A 26784-nucleotide genomic window follows, 5' to 3' on the forward strand; every position below is an offset into this window, starting at 1 on the left:
GTTCCTTACGGGGCGCCTGGGTGGCACAGCGGTTAAGCGTCTGCCTTCAGCTCAGGGCGTGATCCCGGCGTTATGGGATCGAGCCCCACATCAGGCTCCTCCGCTATGAGCCTGCTTCTTCCTCTCCCACTCCCCCTGACTGTGTTCCCTCTCTCGCTGGCTGTCTCTCTCTCTGTCGAATAAATAAATAAAATCTTTAAAAAAAAAAAAAAAGGAATAGTGTTCCTTTAATAAAAGCCACAGCGGAGGATACAGTTTTTGCAGCGCACGGCAGAATAAGAAAGGTCCGAGCTCTTGCGGAGAAATGAATCTCTCCCGTGCTGGTGGGCTCCAAACGGGACGACCTCCTCGGGTGGATGTAATGTATTGACTTGGAAAGTTTAACTTGCGGTGTAATCGGGCAGCCGGCCACTCATTCGGCTCCGGGGAGCCCCCCAAAGACAGGCTCTTTCGGCCGGGCTCGTAAATACAAGGACAGGAACGACAAACTCACTGTGGCTTGCTCCCCGTCTTCCTTTTTTTTTTTTTTTTTTATAATTAAACAGTTAGTGGCTAAATTGCATGGTAATTGATTGCAAAATTGCTTTTTTAATGAGATTTAGACCCTAGGATATCACTTTTTTCCTCCAATGTGCCCAAAGTGAACCCGGTCATTTTGACGATAAATTGCCTCGCCAGCCCCTGGGCACGTGCACATTGGCGAGGTGCCGAGAGCGGGGGACACGGCTGCCTCCCCACCCTCTGGAGAGCTGCCCTCCGCGGAACAGCAGCGCCGGGCCTGCACCTTTCGAGGCCGCGGCCACGCAACTCCTGGGGCTGGGTCAGCGAGCTCGGGGAGCCGGGTCTGCACACATTTGGAAGCAGACCCAGCAAGAGGTGTGCAAGCCGTCAGCAACCCAACACCCCTGCGAGGATCCCCGGCACGTCCCCCGCGCAGCTCGGCCATCGATCGAGGCCTCGCCGCCGGGTGAGCCCCCAAAAGGAACGGTCCCAACCCTGACAGACCTCCTCTCACCCACGTGAGAGTCCCTCAGAGTGCGTGTTCCTGGCGGCGACGCATTTCCTCCACATACAGACTCGGGGACCCAGTTCCCACCACCCCCTGTCCCACCCCCTGAGGCAGGCCTCGCCCACTTCTTCTGCAAATATTTTAGGTTCTGTGGGTCAGAATGCCTCTGTCACAACTTCTCAGCTCTGCCACCGTAGCAGGAAAGCATGCACACACCAACCCTGAGACCACTGGGCGTGGCCACGGTCCAGTCAACTTGACCTACAAGCAGCCGGCAATGGCTGTGTTCCAATAAAACTTTATTTATAAAAACACACAGCAGGACCAGATTGGGCATGTGGGCTGTATTTTGTCCCCTGCTCCCCACTGGCCAAGGGGGTAAGGAGAGGGTCGAGGAACGCTCCTTCTTAAGTCCCTTCAGGCAGAACGGCCCCACATCCCTTGCATGTCTCTTCCTGTGTCCCTGCCCGGGTGAAAATTCATCCCAGGCTGGGCAACCGCCACGCGGGGGAAGGGAAGCACGGGTCCTGGTGATGGGCTAGCCAGCCGCCCCTGGGACCTGAGTTACTGAGTTCCGTCCAGCCAGCACTTACCGAGCATCTACTGTGAGGCGGGCTCGCACTCCATCCAGGGAGACGGGTGGGCATAGGACTCTGCTCCAGCCGGGGAGGAACCAGGGTCCTGTTTACACAGACAATGCAGCTGTTTCTAAGAGACGACACGAGTCCCTTTCCAAGGCTTTTGGTTTTCAGACAGGTGCCCGAAAGGCAGGAAGCACAGCCCTGCGGGGGACGCTGCTGGTAGAGACACCTCAGCAGGGGCCTCACGAGGCAGGAGCATTCTGTTTATTTCTCCTGACTCCCCGAGCTCAGCACGGGGCCCCTCACACAGACGGCCCCCAGGATTGGCCAGATGGGCGAATGCACCCCAACCCCTCCTCAGAGCTGGACCCTGGGGTTTCTCATCCTCCGTGGGTTCCTTAATCCAAGCCAGAGACCCCCGGATTACTGCAAAGTCAAAGGGGAATCATTTGCATCCCAAAATGAGCGTAAACGCTTGGATCCCTCCAGCAGGCGTTGGGGTTGGACTGGGAACCCGGGAGCACCAGCCTTGCCTGCAGCCAGGAGGCCTGATTCTAAGACTCTGCAACAGGAACTCGAGGATTCTTCACCCCTGAGGAAAGGCAGGCACGCCCACGAGCTCGTGGGGACCCTCACAGGTGACACCAGGTGGACGAGGTCAGCTCCATTCCCTCCAGCCCACAGGAGACCACAGCCAGGGCCTGAGAGGCGAGGCGGGTCCCCCACGCCACCCCAGGGCCTGGAGGCCAGGGCTGAGTCTGGAATCCGTGGGGGCCCATCCCCTCCCCGGGCCTGTGGCTCCGGCCCCGAGAACACAGTACCACGAAGTACCCATCTCCAGAACGAAGCTTATTTTTTAAAAGCTTTATAACAACGTGCACCTTCTCTAAAGAAGAGGGACCCAAGGCCTGTGCGTACCGCAAACACTCAGGAAGGGTCAGGTGGTGAGCTTTATAAATGCAGTGCCCTGGGCACGGCACAGAGGGGAGGGGTTTACGGGAAACCAGCCACGGGTGCTGGGGGGGGGGCCTGGGGGCTGCTCTCCCTTCCGTGGCCTCTGTCAAGTGGCCTGCACCCTCAGGCGTCCGGGGGTGTGGGCTCAGAAGCTCCCTGGGGTCTCTCCTACTCAAGCAAAGTGCGGCAGTCGATTATCTCCGGGCATTAGGCCAACATCTTCACATTCCCTTAGTGGCTCCTGAACCCCGGAGGGGAGGCACAGGCCCGTGGGGAGGCTGGGCGAGGCCCCTCAGGCAGCCTCTGGATTGAGGCCCAGCAGAGAGAGCTGGCCCTGGGGAGCGCGGGTGGGGGGCCGCCAAGTCCCCGAGGCACCCAGAGCCCGGAAACGCGGCAGGTGCGCAGACTCCCAGATCCCCGTGCTCCCGAGTAGCGGTCACGATACTGTGGTAAGAACGAGCGTGGGGGGGGTGGTACAGGAGGGAGGCCAGGTCCTTGCACATCCTGGGAGAGGGAGGCAATCTGGAGGAAGCAGGGGGCGGGAAGCTGGGCTGGTGGGACTTTCTGAAGAACTGGAGCCCTTGCACAGGGGAGGAGGTGGCGGGACTTCACGGGGTCTGTTCTCAAAGGTCATAAGCGTCAGGCCAAAGTCAAGATTTGTATTTCTTATTTTTCGAAAGCCGCGTTGATGGGTGCGCGTTCCCAGTACAAACACTGGTGATTGCAATCACTTGCCGTTCCCATGGCAACAAGCGAGCTTAAAAGAGCAAACAAGGAGGCGAACTCTCTCCAGATTGAACTCCGTAGGTTTTAACCGCCAGGCAGCACGCTCGCACACGTCGCACCCGGCTTATCCTTCAAGGAGTGAGAACCTCTCCTGGGTAAGTGACCTGGGGGCTCCCAGGCTGACCGCCCCGCCCTCCCTCCTCCCATCCAGGGCCTGAACCCATCAGGTAGCTTCTTGAACACCTCCTGCGACGGAGAGCTCATTCCACCACTGGCTGTTAAGGGTGGTCAATAAAGGGGGACCCTAGGCCGTCAAGGGTGAAACCAAGAAGGCATGGAATCAGGCTGCAGAAACAAGAACGAACCGACCACAGTGGCTAATGGTTCATCTTCACAGCTAACGTTTATGGAAGCGTGGTTCTCAGCACCCCACCCTCGACCGGCTGCAGAGGACCAGGTGTGGTAGCTAGTGAATAGAACAGTTGCATATGTCACACACTGTGCCGGTCGCTCCCTATGCACACCTTCCTCTGGTCCCCGCACAGCCTGCAACAGCAGCATTATTATTCCTACTTTGCAGATGACGGATGGCAGCCTGGGGAGGTGAGGGCCGGGGTAGCACAAGCGTCTGACCCCAGGGCCCACTCTTGGCCACCAGCTTGGCCCTGGAGAGAAGACTCGGCTGGATTTGGAGACAGTTGCCTGGTGGAGGCAGGCAGTGGTGAGAAGGTGGGCTCAGACAGCTGGGCTGGGAGATGCTGGTTGCAGTGCGAGCCTGATCTCTGAGCCCCACACCCCTCTGCAGAGAGGCATGCCGTCACCAGGGAGGAGCAAATTTTTGGAAAAACAAAACAATGAATTCACAAAGAAAATGACAAATATACCGCCCCAGGGCACCTGGTGTTAAGCCACAGGTAAACAAGTTCCGGTCCCAAACTCAGCCATCTGGTCACTGTGGACCTACTGTGTGCCGGGCACTGTGGGAGGCACTGGAGATTCAGAAGGGACGAGGCCTGGACCACACAGAAGGAGGTTGGCATGGGGAGAGGCAGGCAGGGCTGCAAACTGCCACAGAGCAAATAAAAAGCAGTAAGTGTTACGAGAGTAATGTGGACTGTGGGCTGAGGCTGGGAGAGAGGTGACCCTGGAAGGCTTCTTGGAGGAGAGGACCTTTTCAGTCCTCTTGGTCTGGCCCATCCGGAGAGGCACAGAGAGGGCCAGACAGGAGCAGAGATGCGCCTGCAGGGGCAAAGGGACAGCAGTCCAGGAGTGAGCGGGTAACACAGGGGCCGGCATGGGGAGCGACCTCTGCTCCCTGCCAGGCCCCGCGGACGCACCGGACAGAGAAGGAGCAGGGGGAGGACAGCAGAGTCTGCAATTATGACCGTTCCAGCCACAGGCATGTGGGTTTGCCTCACGGTGTCCCCAGGAGGTCTCTGGACCGTGGGAGCAAACCAAACCCCTGTGAGGGGAGCCCCCCTCTCCCCAATTCAGGGCCAGCAGGCAGGCAGAGGGTCAGGTGTGAACGTCTGCATCCCGAATGCCCAGGGTTTGCCAGCAGACACAGATCTCCAAAGGAGGCTTGGGTAGCCCACTGAAGCTGGGAGCCTGGGAACGGCCAGGCCTCTGCCCACTCATCGTGCAGTGAAGCCCCCCGCACCCCGCCCCCGCCCGCCAGCAGCCCGGGCTAGGTGCGGAGACACAACCACTGTCTCACCTTAAAAATGCGCTGGGCCAGCAAGGGTCTCTAGACCTTGGGGACGACCCCCAATGTGAGCAGACCAAGCAGGGAATTCTGATAAAATAGGTTTCAAAAACCTTATCGTCAATACCCTCGGGGAGATAAAAGAAGTTACCGTTCCCCACGAAACAGGAACAGAATTCCATAAAACAGAGGCGACCCCACCATAAGCAAGAGCTCTGAGAAATTAATAATAGGACAGCAGTAGTACAAAATGGAGTGGAAGATTTTGCAAATAAAGTTGAAGAAATATCCCCCAAAAATAAAACAAGAAAAGGCACAGTCAATAGGAAATCAAGAGTATGAGGTCTGGAATATCAGTGCACGAGGCCCAACACGGAACTGATAGGGGTTCCCCACGGAAAGGGGAGCGATGGGGCACGAAACAGGACAAAGCAAATGACAAGTGTTGTAGACAGAAGGGCTTACTGACAGCCCGTGGGAACGGAAGTCACAGACCCGCCAAGGCACGTCACCCTGCAATTTCCCAGTGTCAGGAGTGAGGAAGGGCCCGAGAAGCTTCCGAGAGAAGTCCTGTGCAGTCATACCCAAAATGAAAATGGCTTCTCTGCACGCCGGGCTGACCCGCATTCCCCCAACACCCATAGAGGCAAGTCCTCACCACGGCACCTCGAATGCGATGTGATTTGGGGTGGGGTCAGTGCTGACGTCTCTGGTTAAGATGAGGTCACAGCGTAGCAGAGCGGGCCCCGAGTCCAATACAACGGATGTCCCCATAAAAACCGGACACGGAGCCACGCACAGGGAGATGTCATGTAACGCTGAGGACAGAGGTCGGGGCGATGGCAGCCAGCAAGGCCAAGGGCACCAGAAACCTCCAGGGCAAGGAGACGGGCGCGGAATGCCTTTGCCCCCAGCTCCCCAAAGGAGCCCGCCGTGGTCTTGGAGTTCCTGCCTCCAGAAGTGGGAGACAGAAGACTTCACGCGAGGTCCCCGTTCGGTGGCGCTTCGACGGCAGCCCAGGGAGACTGACATCATAGCAGCCAGAGACGCTGAGAGCGTGAGTGGCGGAAAGCTCCCACGCTGGTCCCCAGCCTCGAATTCTCCAGCCAGTGCAAGACCAGCCAAGTATGAAGGGAAACTAAACACACGCTCAGCCATGCGTCCGTCTCCCACGCACCTTTTCTCAGAAACCCACTGGAGGACATTCCATCCCTGGAACGAAGGAGCAAATGAAAAAGAGAAAGACGGCGGGCTCCAGGAGGCGCGGAAGAGAACGTGCAACAGGCAAAGCGGTGTCCCCGAGTGACGCTGTGTGGCAGGAACGGAAGGAAGGTCACCGGGGGGAAAATCCAAAGCTGATTGATCACAGGGGAACCAACACCAAGAGGGATTGCACGGTACCCACGGATGTTTGGAAGGAATTTCTGGTAGATGCAGAGAACGCTGAGCCAGTCCATCCTTGGACAACTATGTCTCAGTGCCTTCCGTGGGCCGGGCACCGTTCCCAGCACCAGGAACACAGTGGCAAGGACGGCAAATCGCCTCTGGAAATCAGACAAAACGGAAATAGGGCAGCCTTTGGAAGTAAAGCGGGAATGGGGTGTGGGCGAGGATGGGGGCTCCCCTCCAGCCAGAGGGGCCTGGAGGAGGTGAGGGAGGAGGTCTGCGGGCATCTGGGGAAACCGAGTCAGAGTCAGCGTGGAGATGCCCCCGCACGGGCAGGACGCCAGTGAGCCTGTGTGCTGGAGGGAGCTGAACCCGGGAAGGAGCTCACAGTCCAGGAGCAACATGGGCTCACCGTCATCCAGCAGAGTCACTGCACCTGCCTGTTGAAACAGGGACAGCGGTGGACGCGCAGGGACCCAGCATGGGGCGGGTCAGGAACATGGGGTGGGAGCCCGTGGCGGTGCAGACCGCGGCGGCGGTGGCCGAAGGAGGCGGTGAGGAGCTGGAGGGGTGCAGGTGAGCAGAAACGAGGGCTGGGGGGCGCCTGGGTGGCACAGCGGTTGGGCGTCTGCCTTCGGCTCAGGGCGTGATCCCGGCGTTATGGGATCGAGCCCCACATCAGGCTCCTCCGCTGTGAGCCTGCTTCTTCCTCTCCCACTCCCCCTGCTTGTGATCCCTCTCTCGCTGGCTGTCTCTCTCTCTGTCGAATAAATAAATAAAAAATCTTAAAAAAAAAAAAAAAGAAACGAGGGCTGGTGTATTCTTGGACGCAGGAAGCGGAGAGCTCACGGGCAGCCACGCAAGCGGAGACGGGCAGAAGGCACCCAGCAGAGACGCGCGGCTTCCAGGTGGGAACGTGTCAAGTCAGACGCGGTGGCACGGGGTTCTCCTGGGTCAGACTCGCTGGAAGCCGCCCGAGAGAGCCGCCCCCCCTTCCCGCAGCCGCCACACCCCCACCCCCACCCCCGCGCAGACCGTGTGTGGTCAGAGCCGGGGAGGAAGCGCAGGAGTGCAGCCTTGGCTCAGCCCACACGGCACCGCCACGCGGCATGTCGGCCACCAGGCTTGCCGGGCAGCCCGCTAGTCCTGCTCACGCGTGGTTCCCACCGTTGCTCTGGAACGAATGTTTGAATATGTGTTGAAAGGGTTACGTGGACACACGCTCTTTCTTCCACACGCCGCGTGCCAGGAAGTGCATTCCTGAAAGACGCACTAATTTTTCCTTGTAATTCATGCTTTTCCGAGGCAATAACGTTTCAGCTAGCGGACAGCTCCACAGGAAAAAAGCTTCCGGACCGTCTGATAGAAAACGCTGCTACAAATTGGACCCTTGTTATGTTGGAAAGATGATCTTGATTTCAGGTTTATTATTTTAAACCACTTTTCTCCCTTAAAGACACACACCTGTGACCCCGTGATCTCACCGCAATAAAAACACACGATGGATAGAAGTTGCTTCTCCCGGCTCTGTTTTCCAGTGTCGTGTGTCCTTTTCAATCATTTGTGCTCTACTCACTCATTTTACTTTTTCTTTACTTAAAACCAGGATGAGTGGTTCTGTCCCGTGTAGATTTTAACGCAGTTGCTAAAGGTTGCAGGGGGAAAAAAAACAAAACCCACCGGTAAAAGATGTCGCATGAAAGTAAGATTGAAGCTGAAATTGAAAATCCAGAGCTACTCATTGTGCACCTTCTGAATGGATGTATTTTCAAATTGGCAATTGAAAAAATAATAAAATTAGCTGGACTCATACGGTGCAATGGGGCGGGGGAAGCAAGTCTGGCAGATTATTGTAATTCTAATTAGAGGCCTCCCCCCCCCCCCCCCGTTACAGCACAATCCCAGTCTTAGCGGGAAGACATTCTTATTGACGAATGTGGTTCCTGCTTCGGCATTTTATGTTCCTCGTGGGGGGCTGCGAGAGGGGGGCCCGCAGGATGGGAGGCTAGGGACGCGGGCACGAAGCCACTCTTCCCGGCTGGCGCCTTGGACTCTCACGGCCGGAATGCCGTGGGGTTCGCGGAGACCTTAAGTAGACAGGTTCTGTGTCTTTGTGCCAAAGCCACCGGGAACTGGGACTTCATGATGTTGAGGAATGGCAGCTGGAGAGTTGTACTAGCAGACCACCTGTGACCTCCCGTGACCTCCCGAACACAGGGGCGCCGTCTGTCTTCATCCTAAAAGAATGGGTCCTGGACTTGGGAGCTTGCTGGTGTCGTTGACCCCGTTCTCGGCAGCGTGGGCAGGACTTCCCCGGCTCCCCCGAGGGCATCAGACCTGAATAGTTTGAACGTCGGGACTCTCGTACTGAAGGGGTAAAATATTTTGTGGGAGCAAACTGCACAACGGAAAGACAAGAGTGGGCTTGGAGACCCAGGTCTCTGGTCTACGAGGATGTGGAACCTGCGAGGGGCTCACCAGGGAGAAGCTCGGGCCAATCCCCTCGCCCTGACCGGGCCGCGCCCCTGCTGCTGACCTCCCTGCACGGTAACAAATGTCCACAAATGAAGTGGTTTAACACAACACAACACTGACTATCTCATGGTCTTGGGGTTCAGACGTCCAAAGTGGGTCTCACGGCGCTAAAATCAAGATGTTGGCAGGCTGGGTTCCTTCCAGGAGGTTCTAGGGGTGAGTCCGCCTTCCGGGAAGCATCCACGTCCCCCGGCACGCGGCCCCTTCCTCCACCTTCACGGCCAGCAGCGTCTGGCGGAGTCCCTCGCATGACGGCCCCTCTCTGGTCCCCTCCTGCCTCTTCCACTCCTCAGGACCCCCGTGCTTCCGACGACCCACCAGACACCCCAGGGTCATCTCCCCACGTCGGGGTCAGCTGATTCCACTCCTCCTCAGCCGTGGGGTCCCGGCCCCCGAGGCAGCGGCAGAACCAGACTGGAGCTGGAGAGGAGGGTTGCTGGCGGCCGGTCCTCGAGCCTCTGCTGGCACAGAGACGCTGTCGGGCCAGCTCCTCATCCAGGAGCCCAGCAAAGAAAAGCAAGATGGGGACCAGCGTCTGGAAAGGTATATGCACAGAGAGCAAAGGCGTGGGGGGCGTTGGAACCCCCCAAAGCCTGTCCCTTCCTCTGCGCAGTCAGGGCAAACCTGACACTCACGTGTGCTCCGACCCCCTGTCACCTCCACACCCACGTGCTGGAGGACACGACTGGCCATCCCAGCACGGCAGACTGTGGGCTGTGGGGCTCCGCGCCTCTGCACCGGTGACGGCGTTCATCCTCGTCACTGATAGGTGCCCTCACCGATGAGAGCCTCGGCCTCCTCATCGCATCTGCAGACTGGGGTAATAATAATCCCCACACACACACACACGCACGGGCATGCACATACGCACACACGCGTGCATGCCTCACCCCTCCCGCTTCGCTTCCCTGGCTCCTCGAGCTCTGCCTGCAAGTGCGGGCAGGGCATGTGCACCCCCACCCCCCGCTGCTCTGGCCGGCGCCCCCTCCCCCCTCCGAGGCTGAGCTGCTCTGCACACCCTCCCATGTGTGCATCTGAAATGGAGCCGCTCAGCACTCAGGGGTGCCTGGTGGTCTTGCATCTCTGATTCCGCACGAGGCCGCCCTCTCTGCCAGGTAAGCCCACGCGGGGCAGGACCCTGAGCGAGCCTCTCGGCGGACTCTGACATCCAGTGAGGTCGGGAACCCTTTGCCTCCGGCCTCACCTCCCTACACTCAGGCCCGAGGCCTGGAACGTAGTACGTAGGCTTTTAGTCACGAGCCCATGAATCAACTGTCGCCCTCCATGGCATGCCTGCAAAACTTCCACTCTCGTCCCCACGGGGAGGGAGCAGCTGACGAGCCCCCTTCCCCCCCCCCCCCCGCCGATTCCAGCGAGGACAGCCCGCTCACCACCGGGCGGCCAGCTCTGAGTCTGTTGGCCCTGAGTCCTTTCAGGGAATGACTCACGCAGGCGGGGACATGGGCGCTCACGATGGGGCCAGGGACAATGACATGTGTCCCCGCTCTGCCCCAGACCTGCTGCGGGGCCCTGACCACAGGGCCTCACACCTGCTTCCGTGGGAGCTTGAGTGCTAGGAGGGGCGGCTGGGCTCACCGGGCACGACCCCGGACCTCCTCGGCCAGGTCACAGCCGCCAGCAAGCGATGGAAAAGCAGGTTTTGACAGAAGGCTCCAGAAAGGCGTCCTAAGCGCCACACCGGGTCTGCACCGCGGTCCAGAGCCCAAGCCCCAAGGAGGAAGAGCGTCCTGGCCTCAGGTAAGGAGGGAGCCAAACATACTCTAGCTGGTTCCCATGAGCACACGAGTGGATTCTTGTAAGTGGGAGGAGGGTATCGAGGTTCTGGCTTCCAACTCTTTCCCTCCACATGCTAGGGCTGCACTTGGTCTCACCCGAATTACCCAGGGGCCCGCACGTCTGACCACAGACGGGACTCCTGCTCTCCGGCGTCATCGCGGCCTGACCTCGCGCCGGGGAAGCAGTGTCCTCGAGCACGACTTTGACCCTACAGACCGCAGTCCTGGTCACGGAGTGCGCGGGAACACCGGACCCCACGGGGTGGCCTGCGAGTGCGTTGTTATCGTGTGGTGTCCGGCCGCCCGAGCAACCTCGTTCTGCTTGCACTCCAGTCCCCGACACCACGGCCGGCCCTCTGTTTGCCCCCCGGCCTCTTCCCACAAACAACTCACGTACAGCCCTGAGCAGCGAGTATCCTGGGGCCCGAGACCCTCCGTGCGGGACTGCGCCCTCGTCACACACAGCATCATCAGCAGGCAGGTAGGAAGGCGGCAGGCCATGCCCAGAACGGCCCACGGAACCTCCAACTCCCTCCACGCACTGGCCGGGCTCAGGCCCACGGGGGTCCGTCTAACAGGACACAGGATTCCCTCCACCTCAGCGGCCGTTCCCCAGCTGCGTTCACGCCCCCCCCCCCCGGGAGGCGCACAGACCGCCTGCTCCCTGCACCGTGGGGCCGCCTCCTCGCCAGGGGAAGAAGGCACCCAAGTGGCCCGCCCCACGAGAGCCCGTCCCTAAATTCCCAGCTAACCGCCGTTCCCCCTCCAGCAGCCTTCCTGGGAGGCCGGCTTCTGCACACCGCGAGAAACTGGTTCCCACGGCAGGCAGCCGTTCTTAAATTAGACAGAACGAGGCATGGAGGGGAAGGAGGTTGGGAGAGACGGCTGATGGCGTCACCGAATCAGAGGGGGGCCTCTTTGCCGCCTCCACCTGCTGCAAGCCTCCCCCCATCTCCCCCACCACCCCCCGGCCAGCCACCGATGTTCCCTCCTCCGATCTGGACTCTGGGGCGTTTGCAAGCCCAGAGGTGGGGCCTGGGGATGCTGGGCCTAGGAACGGACAGGGCAGCCTGTGGGGCGGCGGAGATGCCAAGTCCCGGGAAAAGAAAAGGCATTTCTAAGAGACAAAAGCAAAACTGTCAGCAGAATGAATACAAAGTTTCCAGATCAGGGTCACTTTTCTTGCTCCGAATTCCCCACAGGGCTCCCGAAAAGCCATATGAAGGAGGTAAAGACCCGGGGTTGGCCGTTTGCAGTATTTATTACGGAAAGGGGACGTCCGCGAAAGGTCGCACCGTTCACACTGGCGCAAAATATGCAGCAGGCTCCCCAAGGCCACGGATCCCTCCTCCCACGCGGGCAGGAGCTGCCAGGACCACGAGCAGGCTGAGAGCCAGAATACCGAGGCGCCTGAGCACAGGCTCCCAGGAGGCACGACGAGGGCCGGGGCGGCTGGGGTGCGGCCCAGGTGTGCGAGGGGGTGACCCCGGGCCCACAGCCTGCGTGGCAGTTGTCGTAATGAGCAGTGGCGTGTCCTGGTCAGCCCTTGCAAGCACTGTGCATTCACTAACTCACTCCTCCCAAGCACCCAGCGACGGAGCAACGTCATAACCCACTGTACAAACGAGGGCCTGCGGCTCAGAGAGGTCAAGCAACCTGCACGACATCACACAGCTGGTCAGACCGGGTGAGGAATCCAAGCCTGTCGGACGGCAGAGCACTTGCCCTCTGTTCGCTGCCGACATTGGATGTCACCCTGCAGACACAGGGCAGGTGTCACCGAGCTGGCCTCTGGGAACCCCACGTGTGCACCATGGCAAATGTATGACAGCCGTGCTCGGCCTTCCTCCGACAACCAAACCGATGGTTGCGGTGTCAGAGTCAGGAGGACCGCGGCGGACGGTCTCCATCCAGAGGGCAAACGCCTCCCGAAGGGACAACCCTGGGCCGGAGCTGAGGTCAGAGACTTAGTTCTGCTCCCCACCCCAGCTCTGCGGGGACCGGGCCGGGCAGCCGCGGGCAGGTCCCTTAACCTGTCCTGTGCTCCAGTTCTGCAAACACTGTCAGGAGGCAGGGATGGGGACAGGGTGAAAAACCCACTCCACGGGGTGTCGGGAAGATTGAATTAACCGGGACAGAACGGCAGCTGGGGTCCGGCCGGGATCCCAAAGTGCTGCCAAAGTGGGGACCTTGAGGGAAGTTTTTCGAGGGGACTTGATGGAGGTGCGGGCAGGACGCAGTGAACCCAAGGGGGGCCGGTCCCCCAGATCGCACCAGCCAGGGGCCGGCACCAGCCCCAGAACAATGGGGGGCCGTGGTTACTGGACCCTGAAGGGAGCACGGAGGTTGGAGGTCGCAGCGGGAAAGTCGCAGAGGCGCCGGGTGCGTCCTGCGCTGGAGTCAGGGCCACGCATGCGTTCCCAGAAGGAGCAGGTGTCTGGGCCTGGCTGGGAAAGGAGCAGCCCTGCCCTCAGGACAGGACCCCAGGCTCCAGCAGTGCTCTCGGGCCAGTCTGCAGGGGTGACCACGCCCTCGCCCTGACTTACGCACCACCCCAGCCCAGCCGCCAGGCCGTTCCACTGGATAAGAGAAGGGCCCAGGTTCCAGGCATCACCTGCCAGCCATCGCTCCCGGCTTGGCTCTGGCCAGCGGGTACTAGCCGGTGTCAGATGTGGACATTCGCAAGCCCTGCCCCCAGAAAATGACTTCTCCAGGCCACCTGAGCAGAAACCCAGAGCCAGCACTAGCCAATATGGCAAAAGAGCAAATTAGGAAAAGCTGAGCCTTCCTCAAGACACTCTCCCGCCATCTGCTGGGAACTTGCAGTAACTACACTAAGATGACAAGGAGGTAAACAGGGCACCCCCTCCCCCCGATTGTGCAGTGCACAACGCGCACAATGGTAAGTGGCCACCCGGTAGCCTTTCACAGAGTTCCATCACTACCGGAATGATGGTGATGATAGGCGGCACCTTTTGGTTTGTTGTCTGTCTCCCTGAGCCCTGCCATCCACGCCTGCCAGCGAAGACCCCCAGGAGCACACCTCTGCTTGAACCCGCTAGGCTTACGCACTAACACTGCGAGAGAGCACAGAACAGAACACATGGTCAGACCGCGTTCACACGAAGCTTGAGGAGGAGTCAGACTAATTTGTAATGTGCGGGGCCGGAGCAGGACGGGGCGCGGGGCCGGAGCGGGATAGGGCGTGTATGCATTCCAGGCCACCGCAGTCGGACAGCAGCAGCTGCCACACGCTGACGGAGTCAGGATGACTCCAGAGACCGTGTCAAAAACAAAACACAAAGCATCTCACTTACGATAAAACAGTAATAATTTGACGTATTGGGTTAACATAAATGTCACCTATTTCTTCCTTACCTTTTTAACGTGGCTGCCAGGAAGCTTAAACTCATCGCTGTGGCTTGTGCTCGATGCGGCCTGGAGCACGCTGCCCTCCCCTTCCCACCTGCGCCCCTGCGGGACACAGTGCCCCGGTTGTGGACTCAAGGCCGCTCTGCATCAGACCATGGCGGGCGGGGTGGGGGGGGCTGTGCGACACCTGCCCCTCTTCCCTGAGGGAGGGGGCCATGAGGTCGACTCGGGGGGAGGGTACACCATGTCCCAGCCGAGAAACAGATCTTAAAACCGCTCTTTCTCTTCTCCCTCTTATCTTCCTCCCCTCCTGCCTCCTCCCCTTCCTCTTCCTGCCTCCTCCCCTTTCTCTGCACGTGGACCTCATCACCCTCTGCTTCTGGCCCACCTGCCCTCCCAATTCCAGGCCACCAGGGTGAACACGGTGGGAGTACCCCCAACTGCACCTGTGTGAGCCGCTGCAGAGACACCGGCTTCTGGACACCTGACACCTGTCCCCAGCATCTCTCCCCCAGCCCCTCAGCTGTGCCGGTGCATGGGGCCCTCCTCCCCTCCCTCCCGCGGCACCCTGCTCAGTGTGGAGAAGTGTCCCTGTCCCTGGTTCTGTCCACGACTGCCACGGTGACCTCGGATATGCCCCTCCCCATCTGTGAGCCTCAGTTTCTCCATCCACAAAGCAAGGGCTTGGGCTGACCATTTCCGAGGGTCCTTGCATGTGTGAGAACGGAGATGGTTTCCATGAACAAATGCTCTGGTTCAGCCGATGTTCCCGAGCCCCCATCCACGGCGGGCGTTGTCCTCACGGCTGGCGCAGCACCGACCCAAACAGGCAGAAAGCACCACTGGCCTGAGATGGGCGTGGTCCGCAGAGGCCTCCAGCCTCCAGGCCACTGGGGAGACCGATGCCCCCGTGCGTCGTCCGACGGTGTCCTTACTGGTGGCGAGAGGCAGGGTGAGTCTTTGTGCATCAGGTTCTCGTGCTGACGAGGATGTGAAGCTGTAATTAGGCCAGGAGCTCTGCACACGCACAGTGGCCATCAAGAAGACGAGGCTGTGGGGCGCCTGGGTGGCGCAGTTGTTAAGCGTCTGCCTTCGGCTCAGGGCGTGATCCCGGCGTTCTGGGATCGAGCCCCGCATCGGGATCCCTGCTCCGCTGGGAGCCTGCTCTCCCTCTCCCACTCCCCCTGCTTGTGCTCCCTCTCTCACTGGCTGTCTCTCTCTCTCAAATAAATAATAAAATCTTTAAAAAAAAAAAAAAAAAAGAAGACAAGGCTTTGCCTGACCTTCCACAGGAGCCCGCAGGGGGCAGGGTCAGGCAAAGAGGCCAGGACCCCCAGACCACGCGGGGGAGGGGCTCACAACGCCCCCTGCGCTTGGACCATCTGGTGCAGGTGTGATTGAAGACAGTCTTTCCCCAGAGATGCCCGCGGCCTAATCCCCAGAACCCGTGAACAGGTCACGTCGAGGCAGAGGGACCTGCCGTGTGACCCAGCTAAGGGCACTGAGCAGGGACACCGCGCTGGATGGTCCAGCAGGCCAGCGCATTCACAAGGGTGCTGGCAGGGGGGAGGCCGGAGGGCGCAGACAGGCCCGGGCACCCGATGGCCGTCTGTGGGGCGCAGAGGCGGAAGGCGTCGGCTTGAACCCAGGGGCCTCCAGCCCCGGCGTGCAGGCCACATCCCGAAGCTGCTGAGGGTGGGAAAGCCAGCGCAGGGGCCAGAGGCCTGGGGGGGCAGCCGCGCGCTGCAGGGCCCCAGGTCAGCTCCCCCACCCCGCACTAGCCAGATGGGTGTGAGATGCCGTGGTTCCTGACAACAGTGTCCTGTTGTCCCGCCCTCGGCCTTTGTAGTAACAATAGGATGAGGTGAGCCCGCTCTCTCTCCCCCTCTCTCGTGCACACACACACACGCACACGCACACACGGGTAAGAAGTGTGCCTGGCAGGGCAGACATTACCAGGGAGAAGTGCAGAGAGGCTCAGAGAGCGGGGCCTCCGGGGGAGAGGCCGAGTACGCCTGAGGCTGTCACAGGCATGGGACCCTTGTGTCCACCACACACAAAAAGAGAGAGGCAGGTGGAAGGGCTGGGGGCCGGTGGGGCTGGGGGAGCTCGGACCTAGAAAGACACGATCGGAAATGTGGCTGATCTTGATCCGCCGGACGGCATGTCCGCAGGAACCCCTGTGGACTCCGTGACAAGGGGAGGGGTCTCGGCTGCCCAGGTCCATCCCCGCCTGGAGCACTAATGCTACCATAGCCCTCAGCGTCCGGCCCTGCCCCTCTTCTCTCTCTGGCTTGCAAAGGTCCTGGGGCATCGGGAGGGGAGACGCGCACCAGGGACCAGGCAGGGTCGTGGGACACATTCGGGCATCAGTCCTGCTGGGGGGACCACAGATTGGGGGAGGTCCTCACGGACCCCGGGAAAGAGGACAGCCAGAGGGAAGGCGCATGCAGGAAACACCAAGGACCAGGGGGTCCAGGAGTCCTGGGGCCGTAGCTCCTGGTCCTTAGACGGGTTTTGCATGTGCCTCTGAGCCATAGCCTTCTCTGCTTGCCCAGCCTTCCGGGGCCGTCGGGAGGCGGGTGACCGTCCCGCTCCAGCTTCCCCAGCTCACAGCGTCCCCTTGCTCTGACCTCCTCCCTCAGGCCTTGCTGGCCATCCCTCCGGACGGCCCTTAGCCACAAGCAGAACCCGCCAAACAACAACCCTCTTTCCTCCGCGGTGGGAGGACTTAGACCCCAAGCATCCTGGTGCCCCGAACAAGGGGAAGGAGAGAGAAGAAAACATCACAACGTGCGTGGACACTCCCGCCACCAGGAACAGCCTCATTCTGGTGGCCCTGGGGCCGTGGATTTGGAACCACAGAAAAAGAACGTGACCACAGTGTCGTGCAGGGCCTGCGGGGAAACTTACACTGTTTATTGGTTTTTTCATTTTAGAGTCAGCGCTCAGACAAAGCACAAAAGACTTAATTTTGGTCACCCTGCACAGAAGGAGTGGACGATGTGCTAGAGGAAGTGTATAAAGCTACAAAAATAACCAAAGAGAGGCAGGGGAGGCAAAGAATGCCAAGGGAAGTAGGGGAGGCAGGGGAGGCTAGGGGAGGCCAGGAGAGGCAGGGAAGGCAAAGGAGGCCAAGGGAAGTAGGGGAGGCAGGGGAGGCTAGGGGAGGCCAGGAGAGGCAGGGGAGGCCAGGAGAGGCAGGGATGGCAGGAGAGGCATGGGGAGGCAGGGGAGGCCAGGAGAGGCAGGGAAGGCAAAGGAGGCCAAGGGAAGTAGGGGAGGCAGGGGAGGCTAGGGGAGGCAGGGGAGGCCAGGAGAGGCAGGGAAGGCAGGAGAGGCATGGGGAGGCAGGGGAGGCCAGGAGAGGCAGGGAAGGCAAAGGAGGCCAAGGGAAGTAGGGGAGGCAGGGGAGGCAGGGGAGGCCAGGAGAGGCAGGGAAGGCAGAAGAGGCATGGGGAGGCAGGGGAGGCCAGGAGAGGCAGGGAAGGCAAAGAAGGCCAAGGGAAATAGGGGAGGCAGGGGAGGCTAGGGGAGGCAGGGGAGGCCAGGAGAGGCAGAGAACGCAGGAGAGGCCAGGGGAGGCAGGGGAGGCCAGGAGAGGCAGAAGAGGCAGGGGAGGCCAGGGGAAGTAGGGGAGGCCATGCCAGGCCAGGGGAGGCCAGGGGAAGCAGGGGAGGCCAGGAGAGGCAGGGGAGGCCAAGGGAGGCCAGGGGAAGTAGGGTAGGCAGGGGAGGCAGCGGAGGCCAGGAGAGGCCGGGAAGGCAGGAGAGGCCAGGGGAGGCAGGGGAGGCCAGGAGAGGCAGGGAAGGCAAAGGAGACCAAGAGAAGTAGGGGAGGCAGGGGAGGCTAGGGGAGGCAGGGGAGGCCAGGAGAGGCAGAGAACGCAGGAGAGGCAGGGGAGGCCAGGAAAGGCAGAAGAGGCAGGGGAGGCCAGGGGAAGTAGGGGAGGCCACGCCAGGCCAGGGGAGGCCAGGGGAGGCCAGGAGAGGCAGGGGAGGCCAAGGGAAGCAGGGGAGGCCAGGCCAGGCCGGGGAGGCTGGGAAGGCCCACTCTGCACCCTAGCCCAGCATGTTCCGGCAGCGGAGCCGCTCTTCCTCCCTCTTCTCCTCCAGGCGGTTTTCCAAAAGCCTCAGCTCCCTGCGCACCGCCTTCCCCATGGACGGCTCCAGCTCCAGCACTTTCTGAAGGTCGGCCCTGGCCTCCGCCTCATTCCACACCTCCGCGTGAGCCCGGGCCCGCACGTAGTAGGCCTTCGCGATCCCTGAGGGGAGGATCAGACTGCACCAGCTGCCCAGCGTCAGAGGCCTCCCCTTGGAGGCCCGGCCTCACCAGCTGACAAAACTCTTAACCTTGACCATGATCCTTCACCTCTCTGTGCCCCAAGCCGCCTCCTCGGCTGTAAATGGTGATGGTAACAGCAACAGCGGGACCTACTCCCTCCCTTGCGGGGGACCCTGCCAAGGCCCCAGAGCTAATTCTAAATCCGAAACTCCCTATTCTGTTACGGAGGCTCCCCGCATTGCGCGGCCTCCAGGCCCCCTCCCCGCACCCACTCCCACGGTTACTCCGAGCACCGAACGAGGGGACGAGCGCAGGGAACCCAGCGCCCGGCGCGCAGTAGAAGCGGGCTCTCCGACCCCGTCCGCGGACCCTATCCGCGGTCACTCCGCGTCTCTGTGCACGACTGCCCCTCCCTTCCGGAAACACCTGCTCCCGGCGAGGCGCGAGCCACTGTGCACCTCCGTGCGTGCCGCGGGCGCGTCCCGGCGGCTGCGCGCGAACACCGCGCCTCGGGCAGGGCCCCGCCCCCGCCTGCTGGCCCCTCCCCCGCCTGCCGGCCCCGCCCCCCGCCTGCCGGCCCCGCCCCGCGCCTGCCGCCCCCGCCTGCTGGCCCCGCCCCGCGCCTGCCGCCCCCGCCTGCCGGCCCCGCCTCCGGCTGCCGGCCCCGCCCTCGCCTGCCGGCCCCGCCCCGCGCCTGCCGGCCCCGCCCCGCGCCTGCGCACCTGGATGCAGCCGCAGGATGTCGCTGGTGTGCTCCAGCACCTCGTAGTACTCCTCCTTCTTCAGCAGGCACTGGCAGTAGTTCAGAATCAGGGTGTTGAGCATCTTCTCCAGCTTCAACCACTGCACCTCCCAGGGCTTCTCCTGCGGTGGGGGCACGCCTGCCTGCCGTGAGCCGGGCCGCCTGCCCCCCCCCCCGCCCGGCGCCGGCCCCGCGGGCAGCCCCCCACCTTGGTCTGCAGGTTCCTCAGGCAGATGATGGCCTCCTGGTACTTGCGAGAGGCTTCGTCGTAGCGGCCCAGCTTGAAGAGCCGGTTCCCTTCTCCGTGGAGGACGGGCACGGCCTGCATCTTCTCCTCCTTGTTCAGGCTCCATGTCTCCCTCTGGTACTCGCTCGGGGCCTCGACCTGGCCCGAGAGCACAGGCGGGTGAGCGAGCGGGGACCCCGGGCACCTGCACCCCACAGCTGGGGCCCTGCCTCGTCTGCATTTTCCACGGGGACTGCGCCCCGCCCTAAATCAGCACTTCAAGTTAGGAGTAGACAGCCCCTTGCCAACACTCGACTTCCTGTATTCAGAAGACGGTCTCCCTACTCATCTGGCCAGAACGAGACACTTTATTGCCATCTGCTGGAAAACTGTCATTATAAAAGTTCAGATCTGCAAGGTCTACAATGAGCACCCTAGAGGTGAGACCCTTGTGCAGTGTACAAACCGCACAACTGTCCTAGCAGGCCCACAAAGGCCCTTTTGTTGACACAATTCTTTTATTTGTTCCCCCATGTAGCCCTCAGGTTGGACCTCATCCTTGGCCACAAGCTGAGTCCCCACCACCCCACAAGCATGGCTGTGGTTTATGAACCCTCTCGTGCTCTGGATGCACAGCGACCAGCGAGGTGGGGCTCCCCGCGGCTGGGACAGCCCTCTGCCCCCTTCCGGCCCCGGGGCGCACCTGCAGCAGCTCTATCACGAAGATCAGAGGCTGCGGCTCCTTCTGCAGCTCGTCCAGGTCCTCGTAGCCCAGCGTGTGGTAGGCGAACATGTTGGCCAGCCCACACGTGTGCACGTGCCACTCTGTGGGGTCCTTGCCCTCCGCCACCTGCCGCAGGCTCCGGGACAGGATGGGGTAGACCCCTGTGTGCTGGGTGGAAAGACGGCAGATGGCGTCTGGCCTGTGTGCTCAGAGCTAGCTGGGCCCCACGGAGCCCCCACCCTGAGTCCTGCTACAGCCACACTGCCCCGTGGCTGTTCCTGCTGATTGCCCCCAACACGCCCCCACGAATAACTGTGGTGCACTGCGTTCCAGGCAAACTGCTCTACTAGGTCCTTCTGTTAGCTCCTTCCACCCTTAAAATGCCCCAAGCAGGGAGGCATCTATCCCCATTCCAAAGGTGGGGAGACTGGAGCCCAGAGACATTAAGTAACTTGCTTAAGGTCACACAGCTGGGAAATGACAGAGCCAGGATTCACGCCTGACTCCAGAGGACAGGCCATCACCACAAGGCCGTGCTGCCTCTGGCTGGTCCTTGTGATCAGCCCTGACCTATTTCTCTCCCAAGGAGACCTGAACCCATGGGTTGGTGACCTGCAGGGAGGGAAGTGTGGAGAGTAGGGGAAAGAGCAGGCTCCAGGGGCCAGAGGGCCAGATCGGCATCCCAGTGGTGCTGCTGGTTAGCAGGGACCCCGAACTCCAGTCCCCTCGGCCACACCTGTGGTAGTGACGCTGTTGTGGGTTAGAGACGGCGCGGGAACAGGCCCAGCTCATCCCAGCCTTACCCTGCACTGGGCGCAGAGCTTGCCACCCTTATGGGGGAAACCAGCCCCTCGGGCCTCAGCTTCCCCATCTGTGAGCTGTCTCTGAGAACCCCCCTCTGCTTGGACGGGGTGCAGAAATGGCCCATCTCAGGCGCCTTCACGGCAGCTCAGGGAACCGAAGGGGCAGAAACAGTTCAGCTTGTCCTCCAAATCACCAGAGCGGGGATGAAGTTCAGCCCTCCCAGCCCCACCAGCCAGGATTAACCTAGAATGCCCTGCTGAGCCTCCTTTGTGAGAAAGAAGGCCAGATGGTAGTTAATCCCGTGGGATCAAGGCCGACCTAAGGCAGGGAGAGGCCCCAGGAGCAGCTGGCTGAAGGAGGACCACTTTGGCCCTCCAGGCGGCTCCCAGGCCCTGTGTCCCAGCAAGTGCAGTGAGCATTCAGGCCCCAGGGCCAGGTGGCTGCCTGGGCAGGACCTCAGGTAAAGCCTTTGTCCCATGAGATACCCACACCCTCGCCCCAGCAGAGCCTCAGGCAGCATGGTGGGCTGGGGGTGCCGCCAGGAGCCGGAAAAAATCCAGAAAGGAGGAGGAAGGCCAGAAGAGGGTCTCAAGTCCTGTGCCCAGCAGGTCAGCACCTCCTCGGAAGGAGGGGGCCAGGAGGATAGGAGTCCCAGCTGTGTGCCAATCTTGAGGCCAGCTTGCCTGCCTGGGGACCACAGAACAGCCAGAGCCACACGTGGGGCTCTGTGGAGCTCGCCTGCAGCCCGGGGGACTGAGACCGAGCCTGTGACCGAGGCAGGGGGCCACAAGTCTCCTTCTGTCTGCAGGGCTGTCTCTGTACCGGAGGCTGCAAACTGGTGAGCCACGGGCCATATTCGGCTCGCAAACTGGTCTTGTCTTAGCGCTCACCTGGTGGAGATGTTATCAACTAGTTAACCAACATTCAGATATGGAGGGAGCTCGCATGCTAATGAAGATTTCTGGCTCATCTTAAAAACTCAGAGTAGCCAGCCATGCCAGGCCTGCCCCTTCCCAAGGCAACCGTCCAGTTGGAGCTGAGGCCTGGCTGCCCCATTTGGACGAGGCAGATGATGTGCGGTCAGCCAGAGCTCCTGGCCCCTCTTGGAATGTGAGTGTGTGACCCTTGGCCTCACAATCCTGGGCACCAGCACAAAAATCCCACCCAGAGACCAGCATCCTGTCTAGGGTGGGAGTGGGGCAGAAGCTCCCAGCCCCTGACCGGCCCTGCTTCCCTGGCGTGGGGGCAGGGGAGGGAGGGAGGAAGCCCCCTGCTCTTCAGACTGATCCAGTGTCCAGGAGGGGGGTCTGCAGGGAGGAACAAGCAATGCTGCTGGGGGAAAGCCAAGCCCTCCTAACTCCTTTGTTGAAGACACATGATCATCCCACTGACTCCTGCATCTTTCCACAACTCAGATTCTTAAACGGAGAGACGCCCCCGGAGGGCAAGGGGCTAACCAAATGAAGCATGCCAAACCTTTTCACACTTCCTGGCCCAGATGCCACCCCGTTCCCTACGTGTAGACCTGGCGAACTCCTATTCATCCTTCAATACCCAGTTCAATGTCATCTTGGAGACATTCCCCCCAGACCCTAAAGCATTAGTTGCCCATCTCCTGTGGCCCCGAAGCAGTCTGCCCTCACTTTCGTCATGGGACTGGCTGCCCTGCATCGAAATTGCTCGAGTGTTTGCTCCTCCTCCAAGAACCGAGGTTCCTTGAGGGGCAGAACTTGGTCTGTTTCATTCCTAACACACAGCAGAGTCCAAACCTGGTGCCCCATGAATGTTTGCAGATAGACAGGCAGACAGACAGACGCACAATGGGTGGGTGCTTAGTGAGATGGGCAGTGCCCTCCTGTGACTGTGGCCAAGAGGACGCAGACAGCACGGACAGAGCTGTGCCCACGTTAGGGGAAACTCGACAGACAACAAAGCAATCATCCAATCCAGGATTTATTGGCAGCCCTCCATGCACTCAGCTCTGCCACATTAGTGAGCATGTGTCCTACGGAGGCAGGGCCCTCACTGGTGGCCAAGGCTTGTCAACCTTGCGGCCTGAATGACAGGCGTGTGCCGGTCTAAAACGGGCAGGGCATCCTCACTGTAAGCAAAGCCAATAGGTATTCTTTTAAACTATCTGACGCCGCAAAGAAGCCCATTTTCTGAAGACTTGGCTTGCTAAAAATAGAACATCTTTAACGTCTTTCTAAGCACGAGGACGAAGAACAACACAGACACTGGTTGGCGAAGAAAAGTCGCTCCCCTGGTATTTGCCCGGTGAGCCAAGAAATCAGGGACGAGGCGGGCGGGCGCCTCTAGCGGTAGAGGACGGCACTGCAGCCTGACTTTCCACTATGATGGCAGCCGCGGAGAATGAGCGGTGAGGGGACCAGGGATCCCACCCTGACCCTGTCCCTTAACTTGTCTGACCCAGAGCAAGTCACTTTCCTTCTCTGCCCCTTGCGCTTCCTCGTCAGCAAAACAGGGGAGTTCGTGTCCGAAATTCTGCTAGCCCTTTCCAGTTGCCTGGTCCTATGGCTTGTCCCAGGAGCCACCATGTCCTGTAATCCCCCCAGCAGCCCCCTAGCGTGGGGTTTCTGTAGTTAGAGATGAATGAATAGAGTGCCAGAGGGAGCAAGGACTTCCCTGGGCCACACAGACAAGCGACAGAGCAGAGCTCAAACTCAGATCTCCCTCTCCCCCAAATCGCTCCTTCGAAAAGTCAGCAGCCCCCGATGAGGTGAGGGGTCTCCAGGAACCATGGGTGTGTCCATTAGGTGAAAGCCAAGGGGGACTTTGTAATGGCGGGATCGGGCGGGCGACATCTGAACCTGTCGGCCAATGGTGGTAAGAAGACGCCTCCCAGAGAGAGAGGCCAGCAGACGGGCTGCCCGGTGGGAAGCACACAGCACAATTTCTACAAACTATGGGGACAGAGAAACATGGTAGACACTTCCAACAATCCCACGGCAAAGCAACCAGCAAAATCAGAACATTTGGACTTCTGTAGGACAAGTGATCCATTCCTTCAACAAATTCATGTCAAGGGAAAGACAGGGAAGAGAACAGAGCCCCGAGACACAAACCCATAAAGCCCTGTGCATGGACTTTGTTTGGGTCCAGACTGGAACAAACCAACCACAAAGAGTAAGTGAGGGGACGACTGGAGGAATCTGAACAGTACCAGAGAGTACTGGCATGAAGGAATTACTGGGGTTTTAAAAAGACATAATAATGATATGGAGGCGATGGATAATATCCTTTTTACAGATACAAATTTTAGTTTTTGCAGATGTAATGACAGGGAGTCTGGAACGTGACTTAAGCGTGTGGGATGAGGAAGAGGAGGGGACAGGGGTGGATGAAGCAAGCCTGCCCGGGGTCCACGGTGGCTGGCCTGGGGGGTGGGCGTTGGGGACCTCTCTGTACTTTCTGTCGACTTTTGTATATGTTTGAAAGTTTCCATAAGAAATGTTAGTTTAGGGCGTCTGGGTGGCTCAGTCGGTTGAGCGTCTGCCTTCGGCTCAGGTCATGAGCCCAGGGTCCCGGGGTCGAGTCCCACATCAGGCTCCTTGCTCGGGGGGAACCTGCTTGTCCCTCTACCCCTCCCCCCACACTTCTGCTTGTGCTCACTTGCTCTCTCGAAAAAAATAAATTTTAAAACATCTTTAAAAAAAAAGAAATGTTTGTTTAAACGTTCTGTGGTCCATTTCTACCTGGGCCACAGAACGAGGAGGCGATCCCAAGAGGGCCACAGATTTGAAAACAGTTTTACATGGCTCACGGGAGCAGAGAGGAGGGCAGGAAAGTGACCAGGGGCCAAAAGTCCCCAGGATCCAGTAATCAAGTGCAGGCACGGCCTGGTGCCCCCCCCCCCCCCGGACAGCCAGCCGCGACACCGACTGTCACTCTGGGGGCTTGTGGTTTTGCGTGACTCTACTCCACGTTCTTGGTGGCAGAGGAAGTGGACGCAGGGTTTCGTTTTCACCCCACTTTGCTGAAAGGCAGCAGCCCCACAAAGCGGGGGGTCGGGCCCTGCGTGAGGCAAAGGCGGCGTGGCCGGGTGGGCCTACTTACGATGGAGTCACACCAGAACTCGGCCACCTCGCCAACACGCATGGACGTCAGCAGCACTTCCCAGACCTCCAGCTTGAACATGTTCCCGATGATAATGTGCATGGGGTGGCCCACGCGCTTGCTGTCATCTATCACCGTCCGCTCCTCGTCGCATTTCGTGGTGCGGAAGTGAAAGATCACCTGGTCAGCGAGAGGGGGACCCCGGTCTTCGACACACTTCCCACTGTCGCTCGCGGGGCTGTCCTCGGGGCTGGGCTCGCCCAACCCCAGCCAGATGCCCAGACCCCACAGCTACCCCCATGCCGCCCGCACTGGCCCCGGGGCTGGGAACCCACCCTGCCCAGAGGACCCTGTCCCACTGCCTGGCAGCTCTGCGGGTCCAGGGGGCCTTGCTTAGAGAAGTCCTAGATCTGAGACCACAGACCCTGCCCCTCTGTCATCCAGGGAAGCCCACCAGAGATTTGTGGACAAAACCGTGACCCCTGAGGGCCTCTCCTTTCAACTCAACATTTGGGGCTCCAGAAAATTCCCAAGCCCTTCCCCCAGCGCACCCCAGAGTTTAATTTGCCAATATCAAAAACGTGCAGCGAATGGGCACCAATTCCGAGCTTCCCAGAGGCTCAGGGGTTGATAATTCCGGGAAGGGCCCTCCTGGCCCTGTTTTGGCAAAGCCTAAAGTGGTGTGAAGTGCCATGTAGCAAGCAGGGGTGCAGAAGGCTGCGGGGGGGGGGGGGCGTCTGGCACCGGGAGACCAGGCCCACTCACCCGGGACCCCGTGATGAAGTCTGGGAGCTCCCCTGTGCCTCCATGCAGAATGGTTTTCTTGACCCCTTCCACGTTCAGGAGCAGAGCGGCATCCATGGCTCCGGCGGAGGGCGGTGTGGGGCTCAGGCTGAGATGATCTCCCCGGGAGGAAGACACCCAGACCTGGGGATTGGCCCTGCCCCCCGGGCGGGTGTGAGCCAGGAGTAAGCCGGGCAGCACCTCATCCTTCTCCTCAGGGTGACATGAGGCCCCCGCCTGACACCCACCCCAAGAAAAAAGAAAGCTGCCGGAACGTTCTCAGAGAAGATGGGGACAGGGTGTGGCAGGAGAGAGGCCTCAGGCCAGCCAAGGGGAACAGGAGGGGAGCCTGAAGCCCCCTCTGTCCCCCTGGTGTCCGTGCCAAGGCCCTGTGGTCTCTATGGTCCCTACCTTCCCTGTTCCCTATTTCTTCCTCCTCTCCCCCCAAACTCTGCACAGGAGAGGATATGACACGGGGGGGGGGAGCAGGTTTCTGGCCTGGGGGGCTCTAAAACAGGGTGAGAGAAGACACAAGTTTGGGGAAAGTGAAGGAGGTCCCCCAGCCCCGCTCCAGCCCCCACTCCAGGTTCTGGCTGTGGGGAACGGGGCTCTCTCTCCCCCGTTGGAGGGTCTCATCCCTCATCCCTCATCCCTGGGCCCCAGCAGAACTCAGTCCCTGCACCTGGGATCCCCTTTCTGGCCTCTAAAGGACAGGTGACCAGAAGGTGTGGTGTTTGGCGCCACCTTGTGGCCAGTGGAAGCTGCGGCGCTCAGGCTCCCAGGGTCCTTCCTCCCCGTGATCCCAGACTGACAGCGGGAAGGGGTAGGGGGCGCCGCAGAGGGACGCAACACCGGATTATCAGGGGCCGCAGAGAGCCGCGGACCCCACCTCTCATTTCCTGACCTGTGGCAGACCCCTCCCTAACTCCATCTTCCCCACGGAAACGGGAAGATCCACCTCCCCTCCCTCCCTCCCCTGGAGCAGCAGGTGGGACCCCAAACCCAGCACCCCCCCCCATGTCTCCCACGAGGAGCCATTGGCATACAGAGGCCAAGCCTGAGCCCCCAAACCCACACTGG

General features: G+C 60.4%; 1 protein-coding gene across 1 annotated transcript; it reads right to left on the reverse strand.

The window, feature by feature from the left end:
* Nucleotides 1-18125: 18125 nt before the first annotated feature.
* Nucleotides 18126-25782, reverse strand: AIPL1 (aryl hydrocarbon receptor interacting protein like 1). Its single transcript, XM_048227128.1, has 6 exons — nucleotides 25687-25782; nucleotides 24922-25101; nucleotides 20020-20208; nucleotides 19299-19475; nucleotides 19071-19212; nucleotides 18126-18328 (listed from the first exon to the last, which is right to left on the reverse strand). The coding sequence occupies exons 1-6, from the start codon at nucleotides 25780-25782 to the stop codon at nucleotides 18126-18128; spliced, it is 987 nt and encodes a 328-aa protein (XP_048083085.1).
* Nucleotides 25783-26784: the final 1002 nt, after the last annotated feature.

The sequence above is a fragment of the Ursus arctos genome, unplaced genomic scaffold (assembly GCF_023065955.2).
Source record: "Ursus arctos isolate Adak ecotype North America unplaced genomic scaffold, UrsArc2.0 scaffold_14, whole genome shotgun sequence".
Taxonomy (NCBI): Eukaryota; Metazoa; Chordata; class Mammalia; order Carnivora; family Ursidae; genus Ursus; species Ursus arctos.